This window comes from Myotis davidii, unplaced genomic scaffold (genome assembly GCF_000327345.1).
Source record: "Myotis davidii unplaced genomic scaffold, ASM32734v1 scaffold496, whole genome shotgun sequence".
NCBI classification, from domain to species: domain Eukaryota; kingdom Metazoa; phylum Chordata; class Mammalia; order Chiroptera; family Vespertilionidae; genus Myotis; species Myotis davidii.
In genome coordinates this window covers 677,884-693,478 of record NW_006289398.1, presented here as the reverse complement: position 1 = coordinate 693,478, position 15,595 = coordinate 677,884, and the positions used below count along the sequence as shown (strand labels likewise).

The window sequence follows — 15,595 nt, the reverse complement described above, 5'->3', positions numbered from 1 at the left end:
TTTCAGAGAGAGTGGAAAAGAGAGGGAAAGACATACAGGAATATCGATGTGAGAGAAACATATCGATTGGTTGGCTCCTGCACAAGCCCCAACCAGGGCCTGGGCCTGGGAGGAGCCGGCAACCGTGTTATGTGCCCTTGACAGAAATAAAACCCGGGACCCTTCAGTCCGCAGGCCGACGCTCCGTACACTGAGCCAAACCGGCTAGGGCTTGTTTGTCCTTTTAAAAAATGATCTGTTCCCTACAAGGTAAATAGGATAGTGACAGTAACAATAATCAGGACTCATTTATGTTTACTTCTTCAAAGTATTTCCTTTTGTCTTGCTTCCTGAAATCTCTTGATAGCAAGAGGACAGATGTTTTTTAAGGTGTAAATGCACAAGGGCCAAGAACAGAAGATGCTGGAGGGCAGATGCTCAACAGTAACTGACTCATGTCGATGTTTCTCTCTCTCTCTCTGTCTCTCTCCCTTCTTTCCACTCTCTCTAAAAATCAGTGGAGCCCTAGTCGGTTTGGCTCAGTGGGAAAAATATCTGCAGGAGGCGCCAATTGAGGTGTCTCTCTCACATCGATTTTTCTCTCTCTCTCTCTCTCTCTGTCTCTCACTTCCACTCTCTCTAAAAATCATGGGAAAAATATCCTCATGTGAGGATTAACAACAACAACAAAAAATAATGTTAAGATTTTTGCCTAAAATAATAATATTAATAATTACATAGCCCATCCTAATTACCTATAATGAGCCCCAGTCAACAAGCCTCATTTAGCCAAACAAAAATTCCAATTAGATTTTTCTTATTTTTAAAGGGCCACTCACTTAAATATGAGCAGCAACCAAGATGATCAGAAAGTAGAGAAAAAGTTCTACAAGTCAAAGGTCAAAATAATGAAAAAAGAAGTTGAAGAAACATTGCACAGAAAGGAAATTTAAATCACTCATACCCTCCTTCAGAAATAGAAGAAATATTCCAAGAGCAGGATACATGTTTTTTAAAAGAATGGAGCTTAACAAAAAAGGGATAGCTTGGCCCTAGTCAGTTTAGCTCAGTGGATAGAGTGTAGGTCTGCAAACTGAAGGGTCCCGGGTTCGATTCCAGTCAAGGGCATACACCTCGATTGCAGGCTCCTCCCTGCCTTGGCCCTGCTGAGGGCCCATGCAGGAGGCAACCAATCTATGTGTTTCTCTCACTTTGATATTTCTCTCAGTCTTTCCCTTTCTCTTCCATTTTCTCTAAAGATCAATGGAAAAATATCTTTGGGTGAGGATTAAAAAAATAATAATAATAAAAGAAAAAGGTAAAAGGAATCCAGTGGTCGGTCTTGGAGACCCTTGGACTATAGCTTCCTAATGAATATGCCAAAAAACACTGAGGTTTGTCTTGAATGGGTGATGGGTACATCTAGCTTTGAATCTGCAAACTTAGAAGATCCTCAGAGAGATTTATTCACAAATATATAACTGATAGAATACTAGTATGCTTGAGTATTTTAACAAGATTTACACACTCTGGAGAGAACTTAGGATTGAATTACTGAAGTAGATAAATGAAACTGAAAACACAAGGTCAGAAATTTTACCCTCCTTTCCCCCCTCCCCCGCCCAAAAAAAGGAAAAGAATTGTATACACAACTTGGTTGAGCTGTAAATAGTGTTTCTATAACTATAATACAAACAATAAATACTGGTCTATAAAAAATTATAACAGAACAATACTGGGAAGGGTTAGAAACTGTGTGTGTGTGTGTGTGTGTGAGAGAGAGAGAGAGAGAGAGAGAGAGAGAGACAGAGAGACAGAGAGAGGGGGGGGAGCATGAAAGCAAGCACACAGTATGTGAGGTGACAGGGGACTAAATTCTCATCTTTCATCGTTCAGAGGTAATGAAACATTGCTCACAACTGGAAAAAAAAGGAAGAGAAAAATGGGAGTAGCAAAGGTGGTGCATGACCTCCTACAGGTGATCCTCTGTAGGTCATACCCTGGCCTGTGCTACGCCTGGCTTCCACGGCTGTATGGGAGGTGGTAGGCAGAAACTGTCAACTTATAAATGAAAACACTATGAATAAACTTATAAGCTAAACATTAATATATAGTGTTCTTGATCTTTAAAGTATTGTAAAATAATTGCATTATAACCTGTCGCAAAATGACTGATAATAAGCAATTCTAACAAATTCTGATATTAATAATGCATAATTATAAATAAAAATGTCACTTTTATGGGCCTGGCTCATTTACCCTCTTATATTTCACTTTTTAAAATGAACTTGTTCGATCTCTATTTTCTTACCTCTTGCTGTGTCTCCCATACAAAGATTTTTCTTCAAAGATCATATGTACTCTCAAAAGTGGAGAATTACTACCTTGCCTTTGCAGTCTTGTTATGAATGAGTCATGTAACTTTAGAATATTTCTAGTCATTCATGTTTGGTTTCACTCATACTTCAAAGAGATTCTCTATTATTCTAGCAACCCTACATTAGTTTTTAAAAAATCTACCCCACAAAGGAAGTAATGACAGCTAATAACTGTTTAGCAGCTTTATAAATATCATATCATTAACTAAAGCAAATATTAGCACCACTTTACAGATGAGAAAAAGAGGGTTTCGAGAAGTTACCCTAAGCCAGGAAGTAGGAACCCAGAATATAAAATCTTAAGCCATAATAAAAAGCTGCTCAATATAATTTTAAATAAATAATAACTTTGAGACAACAGGGTAGAGCTATATCACCTCTAGCTGTAAATTATACTGACAGGCAAGAATTGCCATCAAAATTCAAGAAAAGCAAAAACATCTTAGGCTGAAGTAATTAGGATGGGCTTTACAATAAGGAGTAGGATTTTACATGAGTCTTGAAACCTAGGTTCAGTTTGGATAGATGAAAAATTATATCCTTGCTATGTACAATAATCACAATGGCCGAGCAGACTCTGGCCCCAGACTGCCTGGGTTCAAGTCCTGGCCCCACCACTTAGTGTTTCTCTGGGACTCTGTCTCTCCATCTGTGAAATAGGGCTGATGCTAGTAGTGCCTCTCACATGGGCCTGTTGTGTGGATGCACAGGATTAACATGTGCACAGCTTTTAAAACAGTGTCAGGAACTCTGGAGGCATGAGATACATGCTAACAACGGCGACTGCTATGTTTTCAGGAATATAATATTTGGATTGTCAAAAAGGAAAAATAAGCTAATTTTAAACAGGATATCCTATTTATCTTTACTATTTCATCTATGTACTTAGGCAAAGAAATTGTAAAATCATGAGATATCGTCTAATTCTTAAATCTACAACTAAGTACATTTCAAACCCATTAGGGAAGAAGAGTAAAAGGATAGGAGGAGGAATTACCACGTTACCAGCTGTCAAAACTTTTCACTACTGTTTCTCACTATCCCTTAGATTAAGAGTAAACTGAAGACAGATCATAAGGAAACCCATTAAAATTGGATTTTTAAAAAAATAACAGGGAAAAAGCATTAGTACTAAATATAAGAATCAGAATAAGATATACTCAAACTTAGAGATTTATACAAAATTTCTCAATTACTATGGCTAAATATGTTTCAAAACATTTCTTTTTATGTTGATAATATTAAACAAAGATAAAAGACTTAATTATATGTACACTTTTATTTTATTTATGTAAAAACATGCATATAAAACAGGCTAGACTGGAATACACAGAGACAATGTTTACTGTGCCAAAGTGGTAAAATCATGGATTGTTCCTCCCTTAATTTCCTTTTTATAATGGCTGCACATAATTTTAATCATTGAGTGATTAGCGGGGGGTTTTCTATGTTGTTGTTTTTTCACTGATTTTTAGAGAGGGAGGGAGGGAGAGGAAGAGAGAGACAGAAACATCGATGAGAGAGAAGCATCCATCGCCTGCCTCCTGCCTGTCCCCTACTGGGGGACTGAGCCTACAATCTGGGCATGTGCCCTGACCGGGAATCAAACCAGCAACCTCATGGGTTGACTGAGCCACACCGGCTGGGCATGAGTGATTAGTTTTTAATGAACCCTGAAAGGATCTCTGATCTACTTCCCTAATAATCCAAAGGTTCACTGATGCCACCTGAAAAGCCATTTTAAAAAGCATTCAGCTTCTTTAATGCCATAGGGGAAAAAATCTACTCAGTTCAGACTTACTAATTTTACGAGTTCCAGATTCTCTTTCCGTAGGACTTTAATTTCCCAAATGACATTTGTGTGACGGGGAAAAGCAGAGCCCTTGTCACTCCACTCCAGGTGTAACGTAGAAGTTGAGAAATTGGCAGACAGACGCAGGATCTCCGGAGGGTCTGGAATGAGGGCTTAAAAAAGGAGATCATACTTAGTAAAATAGGTAATGATTTCTCATATTGTACTTCTATTAGTCAACTCATCTTAAACTCTATTCCTTCCTGATAAAAATAAGTACTCAAGAATGAGAAGCAAACTCTTCAACCTATTCCCGAAAAAAAGAGAATATATGTATTTATTTATATAAGCGGCTCCCAGTGATTCATCGGCCAAATCTGAGAAAATGATCAGCAGCTGTTTCAAATCCCTAATGTCTCCTGGAATAGCAACTGGCTTCCCACCACACACTGGTGTCCCCTGGTCTGGGACCTACAAGTAGGTCAGTCACATCGGAGAGAAGTAAAAGAACTTCTGTACAGCCGTAGGTCAGGCCTACGAAAAGGATGGAAAATGACGGAAAGCTTGCTCTGGGGCTTTCTCTGCCGCCCTCCCACTCATCTCCCAGTGTCAGAGCCCCCCACGCTGGGAAGTCACTCACAGGAGGATGCCATGGGCTCTTCCTGGTTATAGGTATCAATCAACAGCAGCAAGACCATAATACAGGCCAAGACACTGAGGGAGGAGGCCAATGGGTCCCTGGGCAGATCTGCAAGTCCTTCAGGAAGTTAGGTCAGCAGGGCAGGGGGCAGGAAAGGGACGAGGTGACCAAGTAGGAACCTGGCGAGAGCCATGAGGCTTGGATCATGATACGTATATGGAAAAGCCAGGGCAAAATCTGGTGGGCATTTCGAAGAAATGACTGGACCAAAGAAATGGAGGGTTAGTATAACGAGAAAGGCAAACGCCTGAGAGCTCCTCAAGTTCCTAGCCCAGAAAAGCAGGAAAGGCTAAGGAAGGAGGGACCATCCTGAAGAAATGAAGGAGATTGGGGGGTGGGGGGGCAGATGGAGTCTCCAGGGAAGAAGAGGCGTAATGGAGGGGTGTGCAGACAGCGGAGGGAGACTGTGGTCCCCGACGTGAGAGGACTTTGCTGAGTGTAGCTGGAGAGATGAATGTGCGCACAGACGCAGAACAGCCAAAGCTCGCCTGGGGGCCATGGACAGAGAGTTCCCCCTGCAACAGACCAGAGACCCTGCAGGAAGGACACAGACGCAGAAGGAAACCAGAGAAAATCCAGGGCCACTGAGACCGAAAGAGATGGGGTGCCATCCAGGCAAACAAGGCAGAGCTCACAGAAGACAGAGCAGACCAGTAACACTGGTGCAGGCCCCTCTACGTTTGAGAAAGAAGTTTGGGAGGTGGAGGTGGGGCAGAGGCCCCAGGGGCTGCTTTACAAAAGGTAGAGAGAGAGAGAAAAGTAGGAAACCTTCTAAAGCTTCAGGTCCCCCTCTCTATACGGGACGGGGAAATCCCTGAGTACTCCGTGGATCCGTGGAGAACACACAAGGTCTGAATGGGCTGTTCCGTTCCACGAAACGCGGGCTTTCTGGTCTGAGGGGCCAGAAACCCGGGGTTCTTTCTTGCATGGTCCCTCCGCAGTGACAGTGAGGGCTGGGGAAGCTCCAAGAAACACACAGACACGCCTTCCCAGGCCTCAGGCCGTCCGCATGGCTGCCCCACGGAGCTCCAGGACCCGTGAAGTCCCGGCAAGGGGGCGGCCGAATGTGCTAGGTAACGAAAACGGCAGAGCAAACCCGTATCGTAAATTCATCTTGGAACTTAAAACTAAGTCCATAGGAACAGTGGTCCTACGTTTAACCACAACCCGCTGGCCACAGTGCCCGCGGGGGTCTATGTGACATGTTGGGGGCTGCGCAGGAGACAGAGCACGCCCACAGCAACGTCGATGGTCCTCAGCTCTCCCAGGACCGCGGGGCCTGCTGCACAGGAGAGCTGCTCGGGGGCACTGCTTCCAGGAAAGGGGCAGAGGAGAGAAAGAAGCTGCTAGTGCTGAGGGCGGGGGAGCAGAGCACAGGCTTCTAGCAAGGCGGTTCTTTCAAACGCTTCGCGATGGCAAGAGGTAGTGACTTTAAAATTATGAGACATGGGCGTATTTTACTAAGGCCACATTCATCCACTCAAGTGCTTTCCTCCCTGAAAAGCCCACACAATTTACATATTACCTAAATAGCAGCGGGCGACTCTTCAAAACCCAAGTCATTCCCAGTATTTCAAACTACAGACAGCAATTACAAATGAAAGGATTAAACACACACACACACACACACACACACACACGCACACACACACTTCTTCACTTCTTTCTCTACGGTATGCCGGGGAAGGTCCCTGAGCTCCCATGATACTTGGAAATAGATACTTGAGAACAATGTCTAACTTTCTAGAAACTACGAACGTCCAGCTAAGAAAGAAATTCCACCCATCTTGTTTGTTTATTTTTTAAAGCTGGAGCATTTTTCTCCCAACCCTCCCTGTTCTTTTTGCTGCGGGATACCCGAGGTCGGGAGCCTTCCCAGCTCTTCCGTAGGCTCCACGGTATTTATTCTGCCTCAGACGGATCCTAATGACCAGGTTATTATAAGAAACCCAGACATTAAAAAGACTTATTGTTGTGCCTCGCCCTTGCCAATTAGAAAGTTATTACATGTATATGCACATATGTTAAATACCTTGTTCGCCTCTGATATGTACACTTTTAAAAGCATCTTAAGACCTGAGAAAAACTTGATTTCTCTTGCTTTTATTTAGTGGCAAATGGCCAAAGAACCCAGCTCCTTAGTGCTCGGCACCACCCACCCCACAACTTCCCCTGCACACGGCAGGTGCCCCGGGTCCTGCTGATGCATCCACTTCCCTCTGTCCTGTTCATCTAATCTGCCTTTCAGTTTATTTATTTATTTTTGTTACTCATCACCTGAGGATATTTTTCCATTGATTTTATAGAGAGAGAAGAGGGGGTGGGGGGAGATAGAGAGAGAGAAACATCGATGTGAGAGAGATACACTGATTGGCTGCCTCCTACATGAACCTGTAGCAGGGCCAGGAATCAAGCCTGCCACCTAGGTACATGCCCTTCACCGGAATCGAACCAGGACCCTTTAGTCTGTGGGCTGATGCTTTATCCACTGAGCCAGACTGGCTGGAGCGCCTTTCAATTTCTTACCAGTACTATCTTAGCAGTAGTAATGGTCATACTTAGTGTTGGGATACTGTTATCTAATATTCGAATCAGTCAGGCCATTATTAAAAATGCTATCATGAGATTACCCGATATGCAAAAGCACTGAGCTATCAATCAAACATGTCAGCTAGAGTCTCCCTTGATGTGCCTTCCTAACCCTTCCTGACACCGTCATCTGTAAGCAGCTTCCCAGACAGGACCTCCGAGCACCTACTGCAGAATCAGACAGTACAAACGCGCTCACAGACAGTCCTGGGGGATTTTTAAAAATCTGGAAAAAGACTGAGATTCTTCCTACAATACGACAAAGCAATTCCATATGAATAAAAGGCTTACATCAGGTATGAAAACAAAACCAAAAACTCATAAAGAGAAATAGCAAGAAATTCTATTACATAAAGACGAAAACCCGTGGTGTGAAAAACACCACAAAAGTTAAAATTGTAAACTTGGAAAAATATTTGTAACAAATATGACAGAAGTAACAACCATAATAATTTCAGCATGAGAAAATTTACCAAGGATAGAAATCATTCAAAAAATATATAAATGACTGATAATTAAAAAATGTAACCATCACAGAAATACAAAAACAACGGAGCTCTAATCTGGGGGCCATCAGAGTGAAATGGAAAACGAAGATGGACAATACCCAGTCCTGGCCAGGAGGTGGGAGGACAGGCACGCTCTAAGATGACGTTTTGTGGAATACAAAGAGATTCCGAATTTTGGGACAACGATTGGCAATGGATGTGAAAAGCCATAAAAAGTGGCATTTCCTTCAATGCGGCATTCCCAAGTCTGGACACTCAGCCTAACGAAATCACCACACAAAGTCGGAAACATACATGTGCAAAAGATGCTCTTTAAGGCATTGGTTAGAATACTGAAAAACTGGAAACAAAAATCTCAATGGCAACAACCAATCATTTAAAGTGATTATGGTACCTCCCCTCCATTCAATGGAATAGGATGCAGTTTATATTTAGATAACAACAGGGAAATCTGGGTTATTTCCCAAGTTCACGTTCTTTTCAAATACTTACACACATTTTTTTCATTTAGTATGAATTTGCTTATAGAATTTCCAAAGTCACGTAGAGGGCTTATCGTTATTTCATATTGCCCAGGATTAAGAGGTGGGATTTTAGTACTTGTTTTCCCCAATTGATAACAAGAAGAATGGGACCTGCAATATAAGAAATCAAATTTTAATCAGCAGATAAAATTAATAGAACAAGTTCCGTTAAACCTTGATTAACACAAAATGCACTGGAAAATAGTTTATGCTCTTTTGTACACAAAAACACGACAGGTTACACTGCATTTTAAGAATGCTAAAAGAGAGTATAATGGTAAGTGCATCAATATGGGTGTAAGAAAAATCACCAGATTGTAGCAGAAAGTTGAGGCAGCATGGATGATTTCTTCAAGAACCAGGACTGCAGCATGCTCTTCAAACCTGACCCCAGTTCCCGCTCCAGTCTTACCTTCTACTGCACACACCCTCCTCCCTAAACACTCCTCTCTTCTAACAGACACTGGCCACAGAAAGGAAACTGGCTACTTGTCACCCCTAAAAACACACCCTCAATTTGTCTGCTCCTCTGTCTTGGCTCCTGGTTCACTGAACTAACTTTCTGGGCAACTCTGCCTTCAAAATGCTTCTACGTCCCACTCATTACCTCTCGGACAGAAGCGACCGTCTCTTCTGTGGCTCCACGGCCCTTTGTATCTTTATGAAACACGGTTACTTTCTTTTACCGTTATTCATACGCATTTCTAACTTCCCATAAAAAATGTTAACGCAAGCAAAGGGACTCTTGGTGGCTCCCACACCCCTGCCTGCACCCCAGCACCTAACAGGGGCCTGTTCACATCATTCACTCAGGCCTGAGGACTTCAAACGCTGGGCTCCCTCCTCTCAGCTCATGGCGAGGCTTCTTTTGGTGCCAGCAACACACAGCTAACACAGGGAAGGGGCACGAGAAGTAAACAAACAGGCCCAAGTGAAGCCATGTTAGACTCAGCACCTGCTCCCTGCTACCCGCTACCCTGCTACTCTGTTCCCTGCTCCCTGCTACCCTACTACCCACCACCCTGCTACTTGCTCCCTGCTACCCTGCTACCCACTACCCTGCTACCCTGTTACAAGCTACCCTGCTACCCGCTACCCTGTTACCTGCTACCCGCTACCCTGTTACCTGCTACCCGCTACCCTGCTACCTGCCAGCCTGCTACCTGCCACCAGACACAAAACTTGGCTAAGCAGTCATGAGATAAGATTGCTATCAGTAGCTTGCTCATACCACAAAGGTTTATTCATACCAGAAAAGAAAAACAAATCACACAATACACCGTGTAAAGGTTAAAGTGAATCCCAATGTGCTTTTTCCACTCTTTCACCACACCGGCTATTTTCCATAGAAAGCACAACACCAGCTCCACCTCTGGAGATGGGGCCTCCCTGCCTCTCAGGTCAGGAGAGGCACCGCGCTGCTGGGAGGAGGCACGGGGCCTCACCGCTTCCCTATGCACTCCCTGCACTGACCCGCGGGGCTGGCTCGGGCTGGAACTCTTTCCTGTGCGGAGCCCAGAACCCGCTGGGTTCGGGGCATCAAATCCACCCAAATCCTCAGAATCGTGCTGTCATCCATCCGTTCACGCACTGAGCCCAATCCTCTGTCCACCTGGAATGGCCTTTTGTCCTTTTCTGCTGAGGAAACGGAGTCTTCCTTCTCCCCCCACACGTCCTCTGAGCAGCGTCTCTGAAACGGCCAGCACCCTCCTGGGCCGGTACTCGCCGGCCCCACACACACCCCGCCAGCACTGAGCCAGTCTGTCCCCCGTGAACCCCTGGGGGCGGCACCGACTTCCTCTCCCTGTGGCCCGTGGCTCTTCCCCACACTCTGGAGGGCTCCCCTCTGCACTCGCAGTGGGACTGCAATTCCCCACTCCTCAGGCCCTGCAGGAACACTCAATGAAGTCACATGATCACTTCCCCTTCCAGCTGAAGTGGGAAGCCCCTCCAGCTGTGCTCCCTGCTCCGGGTCACCACAGCCCCGGGGCCTGGGCCTGAGCAGAGCTACCAGCGGACCCAAGACAGCACAGGACACAAGCAGCAGAGCAACCTTTATTTTCGCAGCAGGAAGTAAAGAGATGAGAAGTGAGGGTTGTTTCTGCAACACAACCAAACTCATCCAAACTGATAAATTACCCCAGTTCTTGGGACAACATCCCCTCAATGCCCTCCAAATGAGAAAAAAACCCGAGTGTATGCAAATACACATTTACGTCCATTTACATGAGGACCGCCCATCAGCCAACAGGGACTTGGAGCTGCTCAATGGGACCCTCTGGAATCACTGAGACCAGGGTTGGGGAGCACCCTGCCCAAGGGCCGTATGAGTCCCCCGAAACCATTGGGCCTGGCCCTGCCAAGGCATTAGGGACGAGTGAGTTAAATGTTTGACCGAATATTGCATGCCAATTTTTAATTTGATAATTTTGCATGCCCCACAAATGGTGTTATAAATATCTAAACAGCCCTTGTCAGGAAAAAGGTTCCCCACCCCCCGATTTAGACAATCCCATGGGATGGGATGGGATGGGATGGGGGAGGCGCATGTTGTAATTCGCGGGCAGCCCAAAGGCCTCAACCTGGCCTTCTGAGCGTCTAGCCCTCTCCAGCTCACCTGAGCGGGTCAGGAGGTGTGACAGAACCTGCCACCTGCCTCCGAAAGTTTACTTCCCCTTTTTCCTTATTGACATGAACCCGCTGTGTATCTGGGCACACTGCCACCCGGCTGGGGGAAGCAGGCCCAGCCCTGTGCCCGTCGGCTTAGCTGTCTGCCCGGGTTCTGCCCGTGGGACGCAGTGCAGGTGTGAGTGGCACTTCTTGGAAGTGTCCCTAAGGAAGAGCATCCTCTTCTCCTCCTGCTTTACGGGATGCAGGCATGACAGCCGCTCCTCAGGCCTCATCCTGAACCATGTGACCACATGCCGAGGACGGCGGAGCAGCAGGGACAGAGGAACCCGGGGCTCCCGTGGCCACAAACAGCCGGTCAGCCCCGAACTCGCACTCCTGGCCTTGTACGTGAGGGTGAAGGACCAGCTGGTAAGCCACCGTTACTGACTTTTCTGTTCGGCACAGTCCAAACTTCAGCCTAACACAGTGGTTCCCAACCTTTGTCTGGCCACGCCCCACCTAAGCCTCTCTAAAATCCTGACAACCTCTCCCCCCACCCCCCGTGACATATAATTCTTATTATTCAAAAAGTGAACTACTATTCATGTGGAGGAAGCCTAAATGGCTGTTAACTCGGTCTAAACAAGCTTCCAAAGAACATGGTGTCCATAAAAGAGAAAAATGAAAGGACGAAAGGATAGGTGAAGTACTGAGGAAGAAATCACTAAGAAACTGTTAAAAAAAATAATATGAAGTCATATGACTAGAAAATAAAGTTTTAAAACATATAAAATAAAGACCTGAAATGCATAAATGTCACAATATATATATTTATATACTGTATTTGAGGCCCCTAAAACCATAAGCAATGCAAAAAATTCACTGTTAATCACTCATGCTAATCGCCCCCCCTTAAAAATCAAATTGCCCCCCTGTGGGGCATGTGCCCCATGTTGGAAACCATTGGCCTCACCGATATAGGCAGACGCTGCCCTGGGGCAAACCAGCTAACCTTCCCCGGAGAGATCAGCACCCACCACCCACCCACAGGCCCGGTGTGCCACCTATTCCCGACTGATGAAAGAGTCAGCATTTGTAGGAAACAGAAAGCTCAGGTTTCAAATTTCCTTCATCAAATGTACAGAACAAAATCATTATGCTCTAAAATTAGAGAGAGAAACTTTGCTTTTAGGCGGGAGCTGTCAATGAATCGAAGCGTTTCCATTACCCGTTTTGGATGCAAACATCGTAAAGAGCACCGCGGCCCGCTCCCGAGGGCGCTCTCCAAGAGCAGTCCCACGCCTGCAAATCGCTGGTTACACACTTCACGTCACGGGGGCTGCCTGGAGACGAGAAACCACACACACACACCGTGCTGAATGATGGAGCTGCTCTGCAAAGAGCAAGTCAAACTGCATTCAATAAGTACAAGCATGTGTGTCTGCAGCGGGCCCACACTCTGTGCTGAGATGAGCCTGCAGGCCTAGGAGGGGGCTGGTTTTATATTTCTTTTTGTAGCTCCAGCTTAAAAAAGCTCCAGAGTAACCTGATGAAAGTGGGCCGACCGCTAACCACTCAGGGGGTAGGCTTCCATCAAAAGTTCCACTTCCAGGCAACGAAGACAAATAGAGGAGCGCCTGTGTGGACTCTGTGGTGGGACCCAGCGGGGGCCTAGGAGAATTTTTATCTCCAAGAGCCTCATTTACTAGAAAAAAAAAAAGGAAAAAATAACTCTAGGTAAAAGCTATGTCTTTCCCACAAACAGGGCTCTACACTCCCAGCCACTCCTGCCTCACTGCTGGCTACCAGACTGCCACCTACATAGAAACCCCATAACCAACCTTCAGATTTTTATGCAGCATATTAAATTTATACGGTAATGAGCTCACACAAGTATCTGAAAAATATATAGTTCACGTGGGCCTACACAACTGCAAAGTAACCATCCAGAAGATCACAATCTAACAGTGCTCACTGCATCTATAACATGACGTCACGGAACGTGTCAGCGCTATGCAATGGAAGACAAGGAAGAGAGGGAGGGAGGGGGGCAGGGGGGAGGGGGAGGGAACAGCAATTAAAGTATAACAGAGGTATTCTACCTCAGACTCTCTGTATCAGCCATTTTCAACCTTTTTCATCTCATGGCACACATACGATAATTACTAAAGTTCTGGGGCACACCAAAAAATATATTTTTTTTGCCAATAGGACAAAAAAATAGGTATAATTTTAATTAATTCACACCTAATGACTCGTGTGTTGGCTGTTGTCATTTTCTTAGTTGACAACCTAAGGGAAAAGAGGTCAGTGCCCCTGACTAAATAGTCATGTTTTAAAAATTCTTGCGGCACCCCAGCTGGAAAAAAAAAACCCTGTTCTATATAAGTGCCTATGAAAAAGTCTTTTTCTCTAGTTTTTACATAGAGTCGGCATGATATTTACTACAGCACTAAATCATAAAGCTGTTTGTATAAAAGAAAACAAAAACATTATAAGCGCTCACATTAGAAATTATCAGTAGTTATAATGAAGTTATTTAATCGTGATCTTGGGGAAATGAAAATAACATCCACATTAAACCCAGGGGCAGAGGGATAATGTTTTATAGAAATAAATTAGGTGACATCTAAACAAACATTCTTAAGGTAGTTAAATAAAACGAAAACAAGTAGCATGTTAAAGAGTGATACAGTATTCAATTTCATTTATAGGACATTCTGAAGGCAGTGGAGAGAGAGAGAAGCCGGTCAGTGTGGCTGGAGGGGGGATGGGAGCAGCTGGTCCAGAGGACCCTGGGAAAGTTTTGGAGAGACTGTTCTGCACCTTGTGCTGGTGGCCACACAACCGTATGCATTTGTCAAAATTCACAGAACTTGATCCCAAAAGGGTGAATTTTATTGAATGTAAATTGTACCTGAGCTTTTAAAATGGGGAAAGAATACTTAGATCTATATTTAAGGGCTTTTTAAAAAGAAACCAAACGTATGTAGAAGGAAGATAACAAAGAAACGGATTTTAACCACCCAAGCCCTAAAGGTTTCAATGAAGACACAAGACCACAGTCAGTTCGTTCTGTGACTCTAAGGCACTTACCCTTTTTCTGGCTATTTACTTGATTCATTAAATACAGCAGAATAAATGTGGACAAGAACGACCGGAAATGTGAAGTCATCCTCATCCCTTCGCTGGCCGCCATCCGGGTTGGTCGTCCTAAACACGAGGCCACGTCCATCCTCCGTCCAGCGTGGTCGGCCCTAGACGAGGAGGAGAATGTCACACGGTGCTCCAGCGTCTCCCCACACCGGCCTCGCGCTGGGCATGTGCACACTGGCACGGAAAGCGGACACGGACAGCTCCCGAAACCCGGCACGTAAATGACCCGGGAGACACCGGGCTCCGCCGGCTGGGCTTTAGGAGACATTAGCGATCGGACACAGCTGTTGCTGCAGATCCATCAGAGCAGCAGTTCTCAACCCTCCTAATGCCCCGGCCCTTTAATACAGTTCCTCATGTTGAGGTGCCCCCAATTTCATTGTGACAAATTGAACATAATTAAAGCATAGTGATTCATCACAAAAACAATATGTAATTATATATGTGTTTTCCGATGGTCTTAGGCGACCCCTGTTAAAGGGTCATTTGACTGCCAAAGGGGTCGCGACCCACAGGTTGAGAACCGCTGCATTAGAGGGTCACTTTTCAAATGACGGGCTTCAAGTTCAAGACTACGACCGAGCACACTGCTCTCCACTCTAATGCTACCGGAGTACAGAACAGCCGGGCATGAAACTGAATCTCTGACAATTTTAAGTGATCCATGGAATGACATTTCAAATTAATTCGTTTACATTCTCCTTTATAGTCACTTGTTTTTGACAATATCAGTTTTCCATTGACCCTGTGGTATAAAGTTTCTATTTCATATACATTTAAGTAGTTTAAAAAGTAAAGAAAAAAATGGGAGAAGTAAGGTAGGGGGTTTGCAGATGTGACAAAAATACTGATAATGGAACATAAGCTCATCGCACTTGAAAATCTCCTGCCTGAAAGCAGTGACTGCCCTGGTGGGCGGCAGGGAGGGGCCAGGGCAGCAGCCCGAGGGCCAGGTCCTCCTCCAGGCACCGGCACATCACCAAACTGGACAAGGCCACTGCCCTCAAGGACCTCAGACTCCAGTGCGGAAAGACACACACCTAAACAAATAAGAGCCTTACCATCCTGCTCTGCTCTTTGAAAACTAGCATAGGTCAATGTGTGTGCGAGTGTGAGTGAGATCTGACTGAGGCGCAGATGCCATGACAATATCAGGGAACAGAGCAGCGGCAAGTACCAGGTCCCTAAGACAAGGACCAGCTTCCCAGGAAGAGGGGCCGAGAGCAGGGAGACGCAAAGAGACGTGGGCTGGGCATGGCCAGGGAAGGGTATGGGGTTTAACGGGGTTGAGAGGAGAAGTCACCGAGTGCTTTAATCAGGGGAGACCCTGATCTGAGAATATGCCTCCAGCTGCTGCG

The 15,595-nt window shown here is 45.2% G+C and overlaps 1 protein-coding gene across 1 annotated transcript in view; it reads right to left on the bottom strand.

Moving 5' to 3' along the window:
- The window catches only part of LIFR (leukemia inhibitory factor receptor alpha), a 121,655-nt gene that overhangs the window by 35,002 nt on the left and 71,058 nt on the right, over positions 1-15,595 (bottom strand). The window contains exons 4-7 of the mRNA XM_015562601.1: positions 14,178-14,338; positions 12,310-12,424; positions 8,440-8,582; positions 4,147-4,322 (exon numbers count right to left, since the gene is read on the bottom strand). Coding sequence (XP_015418087.1) covers positions 4,147-4,322; positions 8,440-8,582; positions 12,310-12,424; positions 14,178-14,338 — 595 coding nt within the window. The remainder of the gene's footprint in view (positions 1-4,146; positions 4,323-8,439; positions 8,583-12,309; positions 12,425-14,177; positions 14,339-15,595) is intronic.